The following is a 20,704-nucleotide window of genomic DNA, read 5'->3' as shown; positions in this document are numbered from 1 at the left end:
TTTTCGTTTCTGTATCCAAACATCAACAAACCAACAAATCTTAGTGCTGTATTTTAGAATTCACTTTGAAGAATGGATCTAAAAGTCACACTCCTCCCTATTAGCCCAAAGGAAGCTGAGAACATGACACTCTTGGCCTCAGGTGAATCTTTTATTACTTCAAACTGAGACATTTTTTCAAGGACAGTAGCACAGTCATTGTCACAAGCATGTTAATATATCTATTTTTTGATAAAGAATATGCTACAAGTCATGCTATTCATATTTTCAATAACATTCTGGCAAAAATTAAGGACATTTCCAATCGTGTCAAACATTTGATGAACGGTAAATTCTACTTTCTGCCTTTGGGTAAATAAATGGGGTCTTTCAGTGAAGTGGTGGAAAACAGATCATGTGAGGGCTGCTTTTAAAATCTGCCCTTTGCTCCAACGACCATCAGCCCCTTCGGTTACCACTGAATTTCTCAGCTATTTTCTGTAGTTCCAAATCCATCGCAGCCAAGTTTTCAAGTTCTTTTTCCTAGAAAATACAGAGAAGTAGAGGCATGAGGTCCCAGATCAATTTAGCTCTTTGCACTTTTAGGGAGTATGAACAGAAAGGGGGATTTTTGATATGTTAGAGGCTATAGGAGATACCCAACATCAGTGGTTTTCAAAGTGTGGTTCCTTGACCTTCAGCATCAGCATCACCAGGGAACTCGTCAGAAATACAGGTTCTTGGGCCCCACCTGGGACCTACCTACTGAATCAGCAACTCTAAGGCTAGAAATCCCACATGATTCTGAGGCACATTCAAGTCTGAGAAGCACCAACCTACATAATCAAAATTGGGGGAAAAAAACATTGTTAAGGAAGGTAAAGCTCTGGTAATGTTACTTCTCCTACACGTAGATGTCTGACTGTTATAGGCCAGGAGATGACAGAGATAGAACTAAGCAACTAACTTCTGTATCACCTGTTCTCTCCTACCCTGGGAAATAGTGATGAAAAGTCAAATGATCAAGGAGAAGACACTAGACCAGTGGTTTTCAACCTTGGCTGAACATGGAAACCGCCTGGGAGCTTTAAAACATCCTGATGCCCAGGCAGCATCCAGTACCAAACAGAATCTCTGGGTGTGGGTCCCAGATGCCAGTAATTTTTCAGGCTCTCCAGGTGATGACAACGTGCAGCCGAGGTTGAGAAGCACTGCAGCACTGCAGCACTGCAGTGGGAGGAAGTGAACAGGGATGTGGACGATGGCTAGACGCCAGGTGGAAATCAAACCCAGAGGTTGTCTCCGCTCCGTTACTAGGCATCCAGTCCCACGGTGATTAATTCCCATCCATGTCTCCCCATAATATCAGACAGTCTTGTGTATAACATATTAAAATTAACCACCGGAAGTCAGTTTTAAGCAAAAGCCCCACACCATACCTCTTCCTCCGTCAGAACTCCTTGGCCAGCCCTCTCCTCTTCATTTTCTGCTGCGTGGCGATGGCCCATCTGCTCCTCTGAGTCATAGAAGTCCGGGAACTCAGCCGACTTCTTCCTGTAGTGAAGGAGCTGGTCCAGTTCGGCCACTCTGTCATACTGCCTTTTCAGATCCAGTTTGGGGGCCAGGTTTCTCTTCTCATACCCCCAGTTTACATCCTCCTCAAAGGGCTTTTTCTCCCACCAGTCATAGTTGTATTCTGGGAAGAAATTCTTCTCATTCAAGGTCAGCCCGTTCTCCTCTTCGCCCTCAAGAAAACTGTCATCCATGTGGTCTTTTCTCTCAAACCGGCTGCTCTTCCACTGGGGAGGGCCGTAGTACGGACTGGCAAGCTCCCCTAATCTCTTCTTGTCGGTGATGTGATGGGGAGCATGCTGTTTGCCTCGAAGCCCAGCTTCTTCCCTGTTCTCTTCAGCGTCTTGCGGGTCCCCCAGCTGCGGCCACTTCCCCCGGGCTCCTTCCTCACCCTTTTCCTCATCATAGTCGAGGTAATTTCTCAACTCGCCTGGTGGATGCCGCCTCGCCTTGTCCGTCTGGCTTTCCTGAGCACGGTGGTGTGCTTCACCCAAGAACCGTTTCTCTTCTGTTTGGTGTAGCGTGGAGTAGGCTCCCGGCTCCCCTCCCCGGGCTCTGTGGCGGGGTCCCCCCTCCTGGCCTCTCTCTTCCTCGCTCTCCTCGTCATAGCCGTGCGCCATGCTATTCAGCTCTAGGCCGAGGCCTTTCCTCCTGTCCTCCTGTTCCGGGCTCTCCTCGCTGGGAGGCCTGGGAGCCCCGGCAGCCGGGTGACTCCTCACTTCCTCCCCGTATTCGGCTTCTTCCTCTGAAGCCCTGGAGAGGGTTGGATGGCGGGCTCTCTTTTCCCCTGAGCCGGCTGTGCCCACGTGGGGCTCCTCCCGGGAGTACCCCCTTCCCTCAGTGGGAGGATTCCCTTCCTGAGAGGACCTGTCGGGCCTGCTCCTCCCGTGGTGGTGTCTTGGCCTCGAGCGTCGCTTGTCCACCTCGGGGCTGACATCCTCCTCGCTCTCCTCGGGTCCTTCCTGGCGCTCGGGGTGGCTTTGCGGCTCTTGGGGCCCATTCTCCTGGCTCCCGGTCTCCTCTCCACTCTCCTGGCTGCTCCTCTCCCGGCTGTGCGACTTCTCAAGGCCCCCCGCAGACTGCGTATCGTATCTGGACACTAACTCCTCTTTCTTAGCTGGAGTCTGGTTTCTGTGGCTGAGAAGAGCAGTTTGTGCCTCTCCTGGCCCTCCAGGGTGTCTCTCCTCACTGCCGTCTTCCACACGCTCCCTTTTCTGATATTCCTCTGTCTCCTCTTCCTCCCTGTCGTGTCCCTTGCTCTTCTCAGAATGGCGTGTCTTTGCTTCTTTGGCCACTTGGCTGCCTTGGGGCTCGCCTGCCCGCTCTCGGCTGTGCCCACCACCCTCTGTGTCTGCCACTGTCTGGCCTTGGGCGTCCTCCTCCCCTGCGTCCTCCCTACTGGAGGTCCTGGGGGTTTCTGAGGCGTCAGCTGGGTCTCTTAACAATCTCACTTCAAACCTTGTGTTTTCATTTTCACTTTTCTCTTCATCTTTGAGCTGTTTTCCACCTGTAATGAAAATAAAAAAGAGTAAGTATCACTTCAGAATTGTTTGTGGTTCAGTAAGCACAGCCTCAGTGATCACTACAAATCCTAAAAATCCTGAAAATCCTTGGGTAATTTTTTAAGTTAATAAAGAATATATTCAGATTATTATTATTATTATTTTTTTACTCAGATTATTTTTAAAAGAAATGGTATGGGGACTTCCCTGGTGGTCCAGCGGTTAAGACTCCACACCCCCAGTGCAGGGGGCCAGGGTTCGATCCCTGGTCAGGGAACTAGATCCCGCCTGCTGCAACCAAGATCCCACATGCTGCAACTAAGATCCAGCGCAGCCAAATAAATAAATAAATATTAAAAAAAAGAAAGAAAGAAATGGTATGAAAACTCCTTAGCTGTGTTTAAAGCTGATAATAAATTCTCTGCATATTTATTTTTTCATAACACCCAACAAGCATCTTTCAATGACCAAATTGAAATCCAAATATAGGTTTATAAAATACTAGAATTTAGAACCAGAAGACACCTTAGAATTTGTGTATTTCAACCTCCTCTTTTTGTGGACAGAGACACTGAGGCTCAGACAGGTGTAATTCAGGACCATTCTTTCCATGTTTGCTCTAAGTAGGGGTTTAAAAGTTAGCGTTGTGTAAATGGTTCCCATAGAATCCAGCTAAATGAAGTTAAATGCCCAAAATGGGAAATATCAGATTCAACAAAGGATTAAAAATTTTTAAATTAGTTTATCAGACTTCTATTGTCCAGTCAACTGTGTAGATGCAACTTAGCAGTAAGTGACAATAAAACTTAGTAATTGGTGATAAGCAGGGTGTTTGTTTCTTCCCTGAGAAAACTGCACAGCAGTGGAAAGGACCATGTCCTTCCCTCACTCAGGTCCCATCTGCCCCACATGTTCTCAAATGTTGAGAATGAACTTCAGTAAACTGAGTTATCTTTGTATTGCACAAATCAACAGTACACAGTATAACTGACATTTTAATTGAATGCTGTTTTTTCTCATCTTTTCCAAATGTTGACAGCATCTTCACTAAATCCTCCTTAACTCAAGGACATCCTGTGAAAGAAGATATGCAGTTAACACTGTCTGAGTTGTTAGCTGGGAGGGCTTGGGTTTCAACTGATGTCACTGAGTTCATATAGAACACCTGAAGCCAAGGCTGCTCACAGCTCTAGGCTGACGTCTGCGCCATCCATGGTGGGGGCCACCAAAACTTTGTGGCTACTGAGGACTTGAAATGTGGCTGGTCCAGACTGAGACATGCTGTAAATGTAAGAAACCACCAGATTTCAGACTTCAGATGAAAAACAAGAATGTAAAATATCTCAAATTTTCATATTGATTATATGTTGGAATGATAATATTTTGGATGTATAAGATAATATATATTATAAACATATTGTATGTACAAATTATATATTGAATAAAATAAACTGGACAACATTAAATGTATTATTAAAATTAATTTCACCTGTCTCTTTTTACTTTTTTAATGTGGCTACTGGAAAATTTGGAATTATATTTGTGGTTCACATGATATTTCTATTGAATGGCTCTTGATGAGTCATTTTGAACTGACATTTGCAAAATAGGAAAAATTGGTCTGTTTTGTAAAAATGTCCAAGAAATAGCAGACAGTCTATTCCTCTCTGCTTAAAAGCCCAGCCTGGCATGATAATATTTTCATGTTTTATGAGGCAACTGAAATGTCCCTGACCTTTCACACCCAGACACCTGAGGGCTGGCCCCTCACCAGTGCCTTTGCCTTTTAAGAGCCAGTGGTGGTGTGTGCAGCACTGAGGCAGGGCTGACCAGGTAGGCACAGGTAAGCAAGGAGGCTTTGAGCAGATACTGATGTCATCCAGACAGAATCTCAGCTTCCCGGGGCAGAGGCTGTGTGGCCCCTTTCCTACTGCCTGCTGGTCAAGAAGAGAAGTGTTTTTATTTTTTCCAGGTTAAATGTGTGTTGCTTGTAGCAGCTTGCCTGAGGCTTAGCACTTCCTCCTAAATTTAGCTTTAAGTCCCCTCAGGTGAGATCTGAGGAGGGCTGTGATTAGCAGCATACAGTCTTGTCAATCTGTAAAACCAAGGTGTGAAGCTCACTCTTACTTCAAGTAAAAAGTGGAAAATGCACCTTCCATCCCTAGCTATCATGTTGCAAAGATGACCAGATCAAAGAGATTCTTATACCTGTTAAGAAATTGTTGCAAAGATGTTGCAAAGATGACCAGATCAAAGAGATTCTTATACCTGTTAAGAAATTGGACTATGAATTCCCTAAGGTCTCTTCAAGCCATGAAACAATGATTCTTCCCTGCTCCCCAAATGTTCGTTTGCTCAGTAAGCGTGTGCTCACTCCAGAGATGTGCTGGAGAGAGTGGGAGTGGAGACAGAGATGGGCTGGGGATGGGAGGGAGGCTACATGAAGGAATTCATCCAGCTTGTTGGCAGAAAGCTCCACCAGTCCTGTGATCAGCATAAGACATTTCAGCAGGAGAGAGAAAACCAGAATAGGACAGAAGTGTGGACAAAGAATGTCGCCTGCCAAATCAGTAAACAAAGGATGTCCTGGCCATCTAGGCACTGCAGCCACACCTAACTGTGTACCCAGAGGGGATTCAGGATGGAAAAAAACAAGATAATTAACGTGCATATCAAAGGAATGACTTCAATAAGCCCAGACTCTTGCATCTTCCCATACCTAGAAAAGTGCTAAATTCGTTAACTTAAGATGTCTGGTTTTCTTTAATTAACAGTAATATTTTGATGTTCTGACTATCTGGTTTTTATTGCAAAAACGCCTATATATCCTGGCTCCTCCCTTACCTCGTCAAAACAGTCCCTCAGACTGTATCTGAGAGGTTTTCTCCTGAGCTTAAGTCCTTAGTATGTCCATGGAATAAAATATAAATCTCAAATTTTAGGTTGTGCTTTTTTTTTTTTTTTTCAGTCAACAGAAGTTATGAACTGGTAGCCCAAAGGTGAATTCTATTTGGCCTAAAATAATATTTTTAGTAAATTTGAATTCAGAGGCAATGCTTAAATACTAGGAGATATTGCTTAGATATCCAAATTTTAAATTCTTTTGAAAAATCCCAAGATCTGGTAACAGAATCTATATTTCTCTCACAATAGGTTTCAAGCTGAGAAAAATCTACTCCTCCTTAGAAGGGGCATGTATCCTCCAGTTCGTGAGTCACTTCCTGTCCTGTTTTATTCCTTTTCTCTTATGTGTTTGCCTGGCCCCGGCTGGTGTTTAAGTCTGCAACCCCGAAGGAGCTCAAATATCCCTAATCTCAGTATTTAATGGCTCTCTGGGTATGATGTCTCCAAGGTCCTGATAGACATGGGTCATTTGATTTTTACCAGTTTTCCTGGGGCTCTCTCAAGAGACTCAAAAGACCCCAGGGCACAATCAGTGATGAGCAGAGGCTAGAATCCTACCTGAGAGCTAAGAATCTGATCTTGGCAGTTAGCAAAGCCCTACAATGAACAACTCTTCCTAAGCAATCTTGGTTCTTTGATGACCTAGTATGACAGACCCAAAACTTCTGCATCCATCTGGTAAACAAAGAAAGGGGAAGGGAGATAACGAGATGGGTTTGCCCAAAGGAGCAGGCTTTAGTCCCTGCCTGGAGACCCACCCTGCTCTCACTCATTCCCTGCAATGGCTAATATGCTCATTCTAACAAGATCATTCCTGTAATTGCTGGAAAAGAAAGTTGGGGAGAAATTCAGAAAGAGGCAGGTAGGCTGGAAGTGGTAGAGAAGCTTCCTTCCACTGTGCATGGGTCTCCTACAGTCTCAGGCCCCCACACCTACTATGGTTATCCTGAAGCCCCCAATAGTGGATTGAGTCCCCGCAGGTTACTCTTTGGGCTAGTCACTCATACTTGTTATAATTTTATGCATGGGCCTCATGTGCAGCAACAGGAAGAGAGTATTATCTTGCAATAGGAGATTTTGAAGGTGAAAAGAAAAAAGAAAATCCATTCTTCTCAGCCTGACCAAAAATTTAAAAGCAGAGAAAGGTGTTGAAGAGAACAGAGCTTTTCGGATTTGTTTGAATCAGTTTGACTTCATGCTGAAAGAGATGCATAGTTTTTTTTTTTGTTTTGGCCATGCTGTGCAGCATGCGGGATCTTAGTTCCCCAACCAGGGATCGAACCCGTGCTCCCTGCACTGAGAGCACAGAGTCTTAACCACTGGACCGCCAGGGAAGTCCCAGAGATGCATAGTTTTGTAAAATTTACCTCTTCATGTCAACTTCCAATGGATACTGCTCGTATCACTGTTCAAATTTTGTTTTCAACATAAGCTGTTTTGTATAGGGGAACATTCCAATCTAGACCCAGAAGGCCATTGCTCTGACTCCTTGGATGCTCTAAGTCTACCCCCACCCCTTCCAGTTCTCAGGCCTGGAACTCCTGACACCATTTGGTATTACCTCTCATTCTATCAAGCTATGCATTAAAATGGCTTAGCCAATCGGTCATGTACACAGGCCAGAAGTTTCCCAGTCACCTTTCCAAACTTCTAACTCCTCATTGTCAGAAGAATAGAAGGTAAAGGGAAGAGTAATTTTTGTCTCCTTCTATCCTTTCATCTTTCATTGCTTCCAGAACACTTTGCCCCCCTGTCTAATCACAAACAAGCACACCCCATACCTCCCTCCACCCAAATGAAAGCCTGTTTTAAAATTCCAAACTCTCGAACCAAGGAATTTAAGAACTATATAGACAGCTCACAGACTATCATTGAGTTCAACTCCCTCATTTTATTTTGAGGAAATAAGCCCAGAGAGGCAAGGGGTCTTCCCCATGGTAACACAGCTATTAAGTGGCAGAGCAGGGTTTGGAAGCCATATGTTATCTCCCCAGATACTGATCTAGCCTGTAGTCTTTCTACTGCATCATGCCCCTGGTTCATATGGAGGTAAACTGGAAGGTGAAACAGAGGGAGCAAGAGAAAGAACTACTCAAGGGACAAAGATCTCCTGCAGTGGAGGATACTTACTCTTCTTCAGGACTTGTCGGCACTCAGGGGTGATGGGTGGAGTGTTGGACTTCGACAAGGCATTTGAGAGGACCTCGATGATGCAGCGAGTCACCTAGGGGGAAACCAGAAAGCAGGTTGGCAAAGTTGGTATCACTGGGATGCCCGACTACTTAACCCAGAACTGCTGTCAAGAGAGGCTTGGCTATGTGACCTGTACCGATGCAGACCTCTTGGGTCAGGAATGTAGACTTACATATAGGACTGTAATGAAACCTCCCAGGCCTCCCCACAGAGCAATGCAAGAAGGCACTGGGTCAAGACTATCCAGAGAAGAGAAATAAACACCCATTTCTGAACAGATTCAAAGGAAAACAGTGTGATGAGAGCTATCCTCAGGGGCACTAAAACATCCAGGAAGGAGGTAAAAGCCCAGGGCAGGAGGGACATCACTTGCTCCCATTTCCTCATTGTTGTTTGTCTATTTTTGTTTTTTATTTTGTTTAGTTTGATGAGATAAAGGGTGGGAGAATCCAGAGTCTAGATATAAGTCTAGATTCCAGACTTCCATTTCAACTTACCATTTCTTCACTGTGGTTCCTGATGTCCACTGGCACAGAACTGACAGCTTTGAAAGAAAAAAAGAATGGGAAGTGAGTTGATTTTTGGAAGCTGTGTGTCCCCAAACTCACAAAATCACCCCACCCCGAGCATATTACTTGGAGGGAGGGGCAAAGTCAGAGCTGAGCAGAGTGGAGAGAGTTGGGGATGTCTGTCCCAGGGACCAGAATTGCCCCAGTTGCACACACACACACACACACACACACACACACACACACAGACACACACAGACACACACACACAGCTGTTTCCCCTAGCAATGTCATAAACATGATTTGAAAATGAATGCTATCTTATATCCAATATAAATCAAATCCACACAAGGGGAGCTTCTGGGATGCTGGCAATGTTCTGTTTTTGATCTGGGTGCTGATTACACAGGTGTGCTTGAGGAGGGAAAAATTCAGGAAGCTGTATACTTATGATCTATATGAAGTTTTCTGTACATATATTATATGTCAATAAAAAGTTTAAAACAAACCTAGTTTAAATGAAACCGGGGTGCCCTCCTCAACCCTTCTGCCTACTCAAAATGGGTAAAGATCTGTGATTCCCTTTGCCTTTTCCTGTCCCCAAGAAAATATTCTCCCTGAAACTCACTTCCTTTACAAAAATGTGGTTATGATTATCTTATATAATTAATTACCTCGTTTTACCCCCAAGCCTTTTCTTGGACAAGCATGCTGATGTGTCTCTATCAGTGTTGTTTCCCTTCCCCCATGTTGTCTGCAGCCATGTAAAGAATATGGGAGGTATCTAATTTTACCAGGACATTGTCGAGTCCGTAATATCATATGCAAATAGGTGTTTAACAGATGGTTCATGAGGATATTGCAGAAAGATAAATTTTAATTTATTTAAATTAAATTTCATGAGATTCTGCTTATTTTAAACCAGGGATTGAAGGGATCGAAGTGCCTTTGTCATCTTAGGAAATGCTTCAGGTGTTTTTAATTTTACAGTGCTTTTTTTTTTTTTTTTTTTTTCAAAGTTGCTTTGATTCTTTTATCTTTCACTTTGACTTTGTTTTGTCTAAGCCCTTTCCACTGGAGGAGCTCAAAGCGTTTACATATATGCCCACCTCTACAGTTCTCCTGACACTCCCTAGAGGAGAAACTGCTATTATGGCTGGAGAAGCTCAGTGCAGAAGATTCTTCCAGGTCTCTGAGATAAGTGAAGAGCTACTTGGAGCAAGAGCAAAACTCTCAGACATCAGAGATGGAAGCTGCTCAAATGCTGTTTCTTATTACCAGCAACCTGACCTTTCCTCCCCAAATATTTGCTTTCCAATCTCTTTACCTCCTCCCAATCAATTACATATCATAGGGCTCAATCTAGACATAAAACTCCTATTTCATTTGTTCACCTTACTGAATTTTCCTTTTCAAAGCACAGCCTGGGATCTACTTCAATTGTTTCAAGAGGCCCAAAGTTATGCAGCATGTTAAAATCACTGGTAAAATATTTAAGAAGTGATTAACAAGGTATGACCCCACTATCTTCCTGAAATGTAGTTCAGACAAGATCTGGATGGCCACCTTTGGTACTCAGGGTCCAATATGCTGGGCCATTATTTTATCCCCCAAATGGCTATTATTTGAGAACATTCCCACTTTGGCACTTACTCTTCCCACCTGAGATCTGTAAAATGCTCTGAAAAGAAATAACTGAGAGAATTACTTCTGTCATAAACTAGAAGGTGCCTTTTAAAATTCTAGCTTTACTAAACTTTCTTTGGTAAATGCAGTTTCTTGCTAATAACTTTTCTCTTCTTTTTCCACAAATGTTTAATAGGTGCTATTATTAACTACTGATATTGCTAAAGTAGTAACAGTCATCTGATTTGAGGGGACAGGAATATTTTTCTTTTGTGACTCTAAACAATTTGTAGCTCATGTTTGTTTTTACAGAACAATCCTGTTTCCTAATTGAGGCTCTTCAGACATCTTTTTGATGGAAAGGAACTAAGGTCTCCTTATGGAAGCATATTATGCATCTAGTGAGACATCTAAGTTCCATTGTATTTCTTCCAATAGAATTTGTGGCAGCAACGTAATAACCGAAGGTATGTTGATACCCCTAAAGTAGTTTAACTTATTTTTGTAAAAGTTAACATTAAGGGTGCACAAAAGAAAACCCAATAATTGTGATAATAGTGAAGTAGTCAAATGGCAGAAAATTTTTCAAATAATATCATATGATAAATCTGAGAATAACTTCCAAAGTATTAATATTCCATAAGACTACCAAACTAAGGTTTCATCCCAGAATGAAAATACAGCTATAAAATAACATGGTACGCAAACTGTGTTTTTTTTTTTTTGGCTGCGTTGGGTCTTTGTTGCTGAGCACAGGCTTTCTCTAGTTGTGGCGAGCGGGGGCTACTATTCGTTGCGGTGCGCAGGCTTCTCATTGCGGTGGCTTCTCCTGTTGCAGAGCACGGGCTCTAGGCGCATGGGCTTCAGTAGTTGTGGCACACGGGCTCAGTAGTTGTGGCTCGCGGGCTCTAGAGCGCAGGCTCAGTAGTTGTGGCATATGGGCTTAGTTGCTCCACGGCATGTGGGATCTTCCTGGACCAGGGATCGAACTCGTGTCCCCTGCATTGGCAGGTGGATTCTTAACCACTGCACCACCAGGGAAGTCCTCGCTAACGCTTTTGGATGCAGAAATCATCTTACCTAGTATATATGAATAGCAAGTAGCTCCTTCACTCATATTAATTTTTAGAGTGCACAATTCCTGTAGAAAGGTGTAGATCTCCCTTCAGAAGTTCATAATGGTAGGAAATGAGCCAGATGGTTTCTGCAGGTTTCCTGTGATTTTACTAAATAACAAACTCTGCTTGAAGGCTACCATGTCTAATATCCAAGCATTTGGGGGAGGTGGGAATAGGGAATGCCTGCTAATGCATATGGAGTTCCTTTCTACCATGATGAAAATGTTCTGAAATGTGATAATCTGTGAATGTACTAAAAATCACTGAATTATGCACTTTAAAAGTGTGGATTTTATGGTGTGTGAATTATAGCTCAGTAAAAAAATTTTTTAAAGAATATAATATCTTGATTTTAGTTGCTGTTAAAATATAAACCCTTCTTAAAATATTATCTTGCATAAGAGCCATAAATATTTTACCACTATAGTTAAATAAGTCTCATAAATGACATTGTTTTTGTGGTCTATAGCACAATGTATAGCACAGATTTAGCTTGTTAAGCAATTCCTTTCTGAAAATATTTTTGACCAGGAAGGACTCTAAACATTCATTTGGTTTTCTTTAATTAAATCGAAAACATTTATAGGCAATTTGTAAGAGTGACAAGAATTTTAGAAAATTCTGAATGTATGTAGTTTGCAATAAAATAAATTACCAGTGGCTTTCATTTTCTCTTTGGGATCCCATAATTGCTGTCAATGAAACCCTCATATTCATGGATGGCAATGCCTCAACTCTAGTTAGGAATCTCAATCTCAGATAAGAACAATATTCTCTGAGGTCATTAAGACAGCTAAAAAAAACCCCTCCAATTTAGTCTGGTGGTGGCATATTTACTTCTCAATGGACTCGTGGATTTTACATCAACACACACACACACACACACACACACACACACTTTTCCCCCAAATCTCCAAATCTCCAAAGATCATTTCTTTGAGATTCAGAGTAGTTTGAAAGATCAATCTCATAATTTTCCACACATAAAGAGGCACTGTCAAATATCTACTACTTAAAATTTTATCCTCCCAAAATGACTAAAACGATTTTTTTTTTTTACTACTCTAAAAATATTTTTTGCGGTTATTTTATACTCATTATTTTTCTGGAATACAAAAGTCAAAATATCTCTTGCAGTTTCCATTTATAACTTAAAGATGGATTAATTTGAATGTGAAATTACCTCTCCCCAGAGACAGAAATACAAAATACAGAAAAATATTACACTAAAACTGTGCATACATATACCTGAACACACATATATGAATGTGTTAAGAAAAAAGATATATCTTATCTACATATATACATGAGACTTACTTTTATCTAATCATGTTTAAATAATAAAATAATAAAATAAATTATACAGTTGCCAACTAATATAATACATGTACTCCTGTCTCTCCGTGGTCATCTGGCTTTAAAAAGCCAAACAAACACTTAATTACAGATACAGAATAAGACTATAAGAGCACCTCTCTAAACAGGTAAAGAGGATGTGACATTTTAGAAGTGAGCACAAAATTTGGGGTTTCCTTGGAGGCGCGGGCACGTCTTCTTTATATCTATTAAAACTGAGACTCTTTTGGTTGGGCTAGGAAGCCCTCTGGCTTTTTCCAAGTCAGACGTTCGGGCGGGGAGTTGAAGGGAAATACCCAGGGAAGAGAAGAAAGTAAGAACCTCAAGCAAGAGGGAGACACCATCCACTCAACCCTCCCCGTCTCCCAGTATCCGCCAGTCAGGATGCCCAGAGCGGCCGGAGAGGCAGAGGCTGGCGCTGTCCGCGGTGCTGAACGCCCCACAGTGCCCACTCACCCGCCATCATCGTGGCTCCCAGGAGGCCGAGAAGCACTGCGGGCTGCATGGCCCGGCTCGCCGTAATCTGCGCAGGAGAAGAGGGCGGCGGCTGGCGGTGAGCAGATGTGGACGGAAGGCGAGATGAAGATACTCCGGGAAAATAGCCTTGTATCCTGGTCCCCGCGGTGTGGCGCGGTTGGCGCAGGCCCCGCTCTTTTAAAGAGCAAGCCGGGGCCGCAGGGCCGGGAGGGGCGGGCACCCAGGAGGCGGCGCCCCCTCGCTCAGCCCTGACGTCATGAGGCGGCCCCGGGGCCGGTGGCGCAAGTAGGAAGAAATTTACGCCAGTCCAGTCGCCTTGGTGCTCTGGGTCTTGAGCGGGGGTGGGGAGTTAGGCAGAAGAAGGGGTGTAAGGGTGAGGGGAGGTAGTTAAAATGAGTCGGAGGGAGAGGAGCGAGGTCCTGCTTAGATTGCTCAAGCTTATTTCTCATCTCCCCCGCACTGCACCACCCCCCAACCTCCATATCTAGAAACATGTGTTTGAGGCTGTGTATGTCTTTTCACTGTTGTCAGTTGGTCGACAGCCAGTTCCTACATTCAGACTTACTTTTCTTTTTTCTCATTATTTTATAAACTTTTTATTATTTCAGATCACCATGTACGGGGCGGGGGGCGGGGGAAGCCTTTGGGAAAAAGATTTCTCAGGAATTCTCTCAAAGCAGGATGACAGAGGAAATCAATATTTTCCTTAGGAAACAGGGCTTTAGAATAAACATGGTATGAGATAGGGGTACAGTCACTTTTTTTTTTTAAACCATATCACCACCTAATTGTTCTGGGAATTTTTTTTTACTGAAATGACAATATTTCCCACATGCTCTGTAGTTTAACTTTGAAAAAAACCTGGAGTTTTTTGTATGTGTACGGGTATGTTTCTGGACTATTCTAGAATATCAGTCCATTCCATTTCAGTGGTCTATTTGTTTATCCTTGGAGCAGTACCATACTTTCTCTATCACCATAGCTTTTAAATAAGTCTTGATATCTGGTGGAAAAGGTCTTCTCACCTTGTTTTTCTTTAGGATGTTATTGGTTATTCTTGGCCCTTTGCATTTTCATATAAATTTTAGAATCAGTTTTCAATTTTCATGAAAAACTCTGAGGATTTTGATAGGAATTGCATCAAATCTATAGATCAATTTGGTAACAGCTGGCATCTTTAATCTGTGGATCAATTTGGGAACAGATGACATCTTTACAATAGTGGGCTGACGTAGCTTTTTGATTGCTGATGTTGTTCTGGATATAATTTTATCTCAAGTTGTACAGAATACTATTATTATAGGAAAAGAAAAGAAGCCATAAGGAAGAACATTTCTCAGGAATGCTCTCAAAGAGGAATTAAGGAGGAAAGCATATCTCCCTTAGGAACCAGGGTTCAGAAAAAAACATAGCTTTGCACATGGCTCCTGAAATAGGTAATCCATCAGGACCCAGCCAGGAAAATGAAACTACCAGAGGGAATTTAATACAGGAAATAATACTCAAGGATTAGAAAAGCTGAAAAGCAAATAGAAGAAAATGAGGAGACCCAGTGTTTGTTAACTGCAGGCAGCTGCTACGCCCTGAGGGAATGCTGGGTAAAGAAAGGATGTGTCTTTGCTGGACCCCAGAAACATGGACCACCTGGTAGGAGTGGGAAGCTTTACAAGCTACAAAGGCCACGGGGCCATGGAGGAAGGGAGCTAGAACCACAGAAGAGAAACAGCCACTGCTAGAGATGCATCCCCTTCCTCCCAAGAAGAGAAAGGGGGATAAAGACCCTGACTTCTCCTTTCTTTCAGTGCAAGTACCTCTTAGTGACTGAACATACCTGGGAAAGACTGACAGGGAAGACTGTAAAATATAGTTTGCAAGGGCCAGTCTCTCCAGCAATACAGAACAGAGGAAGGAATCAGGAAGCAAACAGACAAAAAAATGGCATATAGTTCAAAACCACAGGTTAGCAGTACAGGTTCTGAATTTAGATTTTTCTCTCAAAATTTATGAATTCATTTCATTTGCATATATAAATGCTTACTATATATCAAGGACTGTAGTATATACCTATTACACTGGCTATAGCAGATTACAGGGTTAATCCCAACATTAATGGCAAAAGGAAATATACTCCTCCCCCTGCTCTAGCAGAGTTCACTAGTCAGAGAGTAAAGATGGGAGAAGTGTAGGGTAGACTCCAGGTCTACAGAGGAGGGTGAGAGAGCATGGCATGCCAGGAAAATGGCATTACCATGGAAACTGCTGCCCTGCAGATGTACATCTACAGAATTCCCTGTGTTTGTGGCCAATAAGATAAACATTTATCTCTGTGACTTTAAGGTTTTTTCCTAATAAAGACCATGTCAATAAGTAGTTTTCCTTAGATGATCCTACAATACATTTAGTACCTGGTTTCTTATGTCAGGTTAGATTCCTAATACATTTTGACATAATTAAGAAATCATGAATCAAATCTTCATCTTAAGAGAAGATAGAAACTATTTTTTTAACCCACTAAATTATGGGTAATATAACTCCATATAGCTTGCAAGAAGATATATATTAACATTTCTAAAAAGAGGTCAAGAGATGGGACTTCCCTGGTGGTCCAGTGGTTAAGACTCCTTGCTCCCAATGCAGAGGGCACGGGTTTGATCCCTGGTTGGGGATCCTAAGATCCTGAATTCTGCATGACACAGCCAAAAAAAAAAAAGAGGTCAAGAGATAGAGCTACAACCATTCAGGTGTGACAAAACAGGGGATATTCCTCTTCAAATGGGGCTTGCAGAAAATTAGATGAACAGGTGCACTTATTTGTTTATATACTGGAGAGAAAGCAAGAAATAGATATTGAGAACTAGGGGAGATAACTATGATTTGGGTCTGATGGGTTGATAAGATCATTAGGTGCTTGACAAATCTATTATAGTTAGCAACATATCACATGGTAAGGATCTAGAATGAAGGCTGCTTGCTGGTCTCTCATATGTTCCTCCTCCCAACATACACACACACACACACACACACACACACTGCAGCAGATGCTGCTGGTTTTCTGCCCATTTCCTTAATTTCCCTCATTCTTACCCTTTTGGAGCACACTGGCTTGATTTCCAATGGCCAAGATCTGCATTTCTTTGCCGATAGCTCTCTCTGGTCACCAGAGCAAACAGAGCTGTGCAAATGGCAAGTTGGAAATGCTGAGGAATCAAGACCCCCAGGGGCAGCCCTCACCCAAACATGAGGTGTATAAACACCCCAGATTCACAGCTCCCTCAGAGGTATGTATTCTACATAGGCCCTGAGAGTTTCCCAGCGAGACTGAGCTTAGTTACACACAGTGGAAATTTTCTTGATAGCAAGCTCTTTATGGCTGACTTTCCTTTCCTGTTTTTCTTCTCTACTCTCCACTGCTGTTTCTTGGGATTATCTCCAGATAAATTACTTGCAGTCAAATCTTTGTCTCAGGGTCTGCTTCTTGGGAAAGTTGAATGATGACACATACATTCACAAACATAGAGCAGGATGTTAAATAGAATTTTTCTTATTATGTCTGACTTTTGACTGAAGCCTCAAAGCTAGGCAACATGGGTTTTAAGTACTCACATGTTTCAAAGAGAGGAGCCAGTCACATTTCTACAAGACTTGTTAACAGGGGGCCAAACTGGCACAGTGGGTATCACTCACAAGTCTGTGTAAGGGAACACTACAGATACAAACCTAGAAATGCAAAACTATAAAGGGACTGGTTGGAGAAAGAACTTTTTTGAAGAGAGTTTGTAGGGAGCCCTGTACTGTTTCATGATGCTTCTTCCTATCTCTGCCAAGTTGGGGGCTGCAAGAAACTAACATAAAGTGGAGTTGTCTGCAGGAAGGGAGACTGATATCTCATTTCCTTGCCAGACACTTGCTGAGCTGCAGAAACCCATAGACTCGCTCCAATGCCAATAGAAGAGAGTGGGAAGGAGATCACAGGGCAATTTAATTTGTGTCCCCAAGAGTTTGAGAGTGAAGTGAGCAAGGTGGAGTGGGCAGGAGGTCAGCTGGAGCAGCCTCAATGGCAAGTTAAGGGGAGAGGACAGTAGCTGGAACATCTGCATGTGCAGAGTTTTCCCTGGGCTAAGTGGCATCCACAGAATGCTACTGGTCTCAAGTCACCCCCAAAAGCCCCTGCTTGAAGGAGCAAGGGGATCCCCGAGATGTGCTGATAATGGTTGCTGAGAGGTGTTGTGAGAGGTCAGAGAGCATCACTCTCGTCAGGGACTGGGAGAGTGAAGAGGTTCCCATGGAGGACTCTAATGAATCCACAAAGGTCCCCTGTGAAAGGGCCAGCCAGCATCTGGAGGTGTGCCACAATAGAGGGCATTGAAAACCAACAGAGGACCACAGACGACACTGGCCATCTCTGGACCCTCCTCCGTCTCTGTCATCCTCCTCTTCGGTCCAGACCTGAAGGAGCTGAAGGGAGGGGTAGGATAGGAAAGAAAGAAACAAGGAAACAAAAGGAGAGGCGAGCCCTTCCCTCTTCCCCATGACTTGTTCCAGGACAGGCAGCAGCTGGGAGTTAGAGGGGCTTTGAATTGGGTGAAAAATAGAAGTTTGGACTATTGTAATAGTCCAGAGTTAATGAAAAGCTATTGTTTCTGCCTGAGATGTTGTTCAAGGGTCAGAAAAGGAGCTTTGACAGAAATGCTTGCAGACAGTTGTAAGAGAAGATTGAAGCTGTTTCCTGAGTGTACCTGCCAAGTTCATCATGTTCAAATGGTTTATGTGTAACATAGGATAGAAAAATGCTTGCACATTGTTTACACATATGAGTACTGTAGTATAAGGGGGAATGCTCCAATAGGACCAGAAATCATGAAGAATCCTCGAGAGATAAAAGCAGATAGGTAGAGAGTGAAGGAGAAAAATCACAGCTCCTAAGATAGGACTAATGCAAAAGATCAGAGGAGGTTTGGAGTTCTGTCAAGCCCAGAAGCAGGGGAGGAATGTGGGTGTGAATGTTGAGGAGTTTGAGTGGGGTCCCTAGTGGAAGCACACAGATGGTGTGGTCCTCCCCTTTTCCAGCACTTGTGCCAAGCAGTGAGTAGCAGAGATGTCAAGACCTGCATCCTGTTCCGTTGGGTTCTTTCCACCTCTTAGGAGCAACCTCTTTCTATCTCTGATGCCTTGATGTCCAGGGGCCTATTTCTCCTCTTTTCCTGAAAAATCCTTCTCTATATGACACTCTTCATAGGGATTTTTGAAGTTTGGTTTCATTCCAAAATATGTATCTCAATTTGTGGAATTTCTAGCAACAAGCCAGAAATAATGGTCATGACTTTGAAATCACAGTAACTTCAGGCCAACATATCTGATACTGGAAAGCAGAAGCAGTCCTGTGCTGATTGTTTTGAAGTCTCCCTCGTGTACTCTGTCTGGCCTTTTTCTCTGTGCTCATCCTCAGGAGTCATGAAATGTAAGTTGGTTCCATCTCGTGATTCTGAGAGATCTGGTGGACTTCATAAGCACTCTTTGCTCTGAGAGGAGGCATTCTTTTGGTGGTGCTGAATTTTAAATTATTTATGACGAATATTAGAGCATACCAACTCCCAGGCAGGCCTCTCCTTTACAAAAATGTATTCTGTAGATGTAAACTCCAGAAAAACTCCATGTAGGCTAATTACAATTTTATACCTATGAATATTTTATTTCTCAGTAATTCATAATGGTCCTCAAGGAGCCATTACCATTAAGTAAATATGCATAATCAGAAACCTCCCAAGATTGTAATTGCCCATATTTTTGTTCTGGGTAACATGTATATATATAGTGGGCCACTTATCAGTTTTATTAAAGGATTGTTCTCCATCTCTTTCTCCCACTTTCCTAGCTGCTTTCCTTTCTTTTGCATTCACTCACAAAGCTGAGAAAACAGCACCGAATAATTTTATCCTGCTATACAAATTCAGTACTGCCTAAAACTAAATTACCAACGGATGGGCCAGTCTCAACATTTTGTCTTTTAGAAGGCATATTATCCTATTACGTATGAAAATAAATATTGGAAGACTTACTGGATTTGGTCTTTTCCCCCCAGAAGTAAAGTGAAGGCAGACTTCATAGCTAACTAAGGAAAGGAGAAAGAACCTTTGCAGGCATATGACCCAAGGGGCAAAGTGGTACCCGGCTCCTGCAGACTAAAGCAAAAGTCTCAGGGTTCATCAGACCTGAATCTTGGGCCAGTTTCTAGCCTAGAGGTGGAAGAGGAATTAAAGGGGCATCCAAAAGGCCCCACTGAATCTATAGCCCCAGGAGAGGTTGAAGAAAGGCCAGAGCAGCACGAAGGACAGCAGTTGCTTCAAGGGAAATGGTTGAGTCACTGAAAAGTGAACTTGAATTACCCCCACTCCTGAATTCACCCAAAACGCCATGAAATGGATAGACAATATTTCTTCAAAGCTAGAACAATGGTTTGTTTGCATAATAAGTAAGTGTTTTATTGTGATACACTGAACACTGTTTTGACAGTGGGAATGTAGAGCAAGAAAGAAAACAAGAAGAGTATATAAGAGACAGAGTGTCATACACACAAGTTCCTACCCCCTGCTCTAAGTAAACCCACACACGGGTGTTCTTGGATGCTGCTACCTCTTGTTTTGAGGTAAAAGGGCACAAAGAGGGACTTCCCTGGTGGTCTAGTGGTTAAGACTCTGTGCTCCTAATGCAGGGGGCCTGGGTTCGATCCCTGGTCAGGGAACTAGATGCCGCATGCTGCAACTTAGAGCCTGCATGCCACAGCTAAAGATCCTGCATGTGGCAACGAAGATCCCACATGCCACAACTAAGACCCAGCTCAGCCAAATAAGTAAATAAATAAATTTTAAAAAGGCACAAAGAGGCAATGAAAGCCTCAGAGAAGGCATTGAAATGACAAGTCAGTCAATGGCCCCCAAGCCTCTCGTTTCCATACTCTCTTTTCCATTTCTCCCGGGCCCTCTAGACGAAAGGGAGACACCAAGAGAACTCTGGGAGGTGAGGAAGAAGTAACTTGGGGACCACACTCTGTCTCCTTGTCATTCTGCTCTAGAGTAAGCATCCAGATGACCCAGCTTCCATCATCTTCCTGTCTCAGTACCTGATAACCTCCCACCTTACCAGTTCTAAAAGTGAAGTGGTAATCTGTACAAAATGTGCTATTACAAAGCGCTAATGAATGCTGGGAGGCTCCAAACCAAGCCAACATTACTCCTGGAGGCATTTCAGAGCAACCTGTCCCTAGAGACCTCCAAGGGGAGAGAATCCATGATGACATTGTACATGTCACACACAGCGAGAGGTTCCCCAGGGACCCACTTCAGTTAAGGACCTTCTCAGGATCTCTCAGCTCATACCTGTGGGTTATGGCCCACTTGGTGGGCCAGCTCTGCTCTTGCTTCACACGGAAACAATAACTCCCATAATTATATTCTTGGGGTGAAGGTGGGGC

At 43.1% G+C, this 20,704-nt stretch overlaps 1 protein-coding gene and 1 non-coding gene across 2 annotated transcripts; one reads left to right on the top strand and one right to left on the bottom strand.

The window, feature by feature from the left end:
• Window positions 1-143: 143 nt before the first annotated feature.
• On the bottom strand, window positions 144-13,264 carry CHGB (chromogranin B). Its single transcript, XM_036824257.1, has 5 exons — window positions 13,216-13,264; window positions 8,648-8,694; window positions 8,088-8,181; window positions 1,419-3,058; window positions 144-522 (listed from the first exon to the last, which is right to left on the bottom strand). The coding sequence occupies exons 1-5, from the start codon at window positions 13,262-13,264 to the stop codon at window positions 439-441; spliced, it is 1,914 nt and encodes a 637-aa protein (XP_036680152.1). The 3' UTR covers window positions 144-438.
• Window positions 13,265-19,902: 6,638 nt separating this feature from the next.
• TRNAR-CCU lies at window positions 19,903-19,975 on the top strand. Its single transcript has one exon. It is a non-coding gene; the product is annotated as a tRNA-Arg (tRNA).
• Window positions 19,976-20,704: the final 729 nt, after the last annotated feature.

The sequence above is a fragment of the Balaenoptera musculus genome, chromosome 15 (genome assembly GCF_009873245.2).
Source record: "Balaenoptera musculus isolate JJ_BM4_2016_0621 chromosome 15, mBalMus1.pri.v3, whole genome shotgun sequence".
Taxonomy (NCBI): domain Eukaryota; kingdom Metazoa; phylum Chordata; class Mammalia; order Artiodactyla; family Balaenopteridae; genus Balaenoptera; species Balaenoptera musculus.
Note: the sequence above shows the minus strand (reverse complement) of the source record. Positions and strands in the feature narration are given on the sequence as shown.

Coding starts and splice junctions, on each gene's coding strand:
- CHGB (XM_036824257.1), bottom strand. CDS start 13,264: ATGCAGCCCGCAGTGCTTCTCGGCCTCCTGGGAGCCACGATGATGGCG. Junction 8,182..8,647: donor GGAACCACAGTGAAGAAATG/GTAAGTTGAAAT, acceptor GTTTCCCCCTAG/GTGACTCGCTGCATCATCGA. Junction 523..1,418: donor GAGTTCTGACGGAGGAAGAG/GTATGGTGTGGG, acceptor TGTATTTTCTAG/GAAAAAGAACTTGAAAACTT.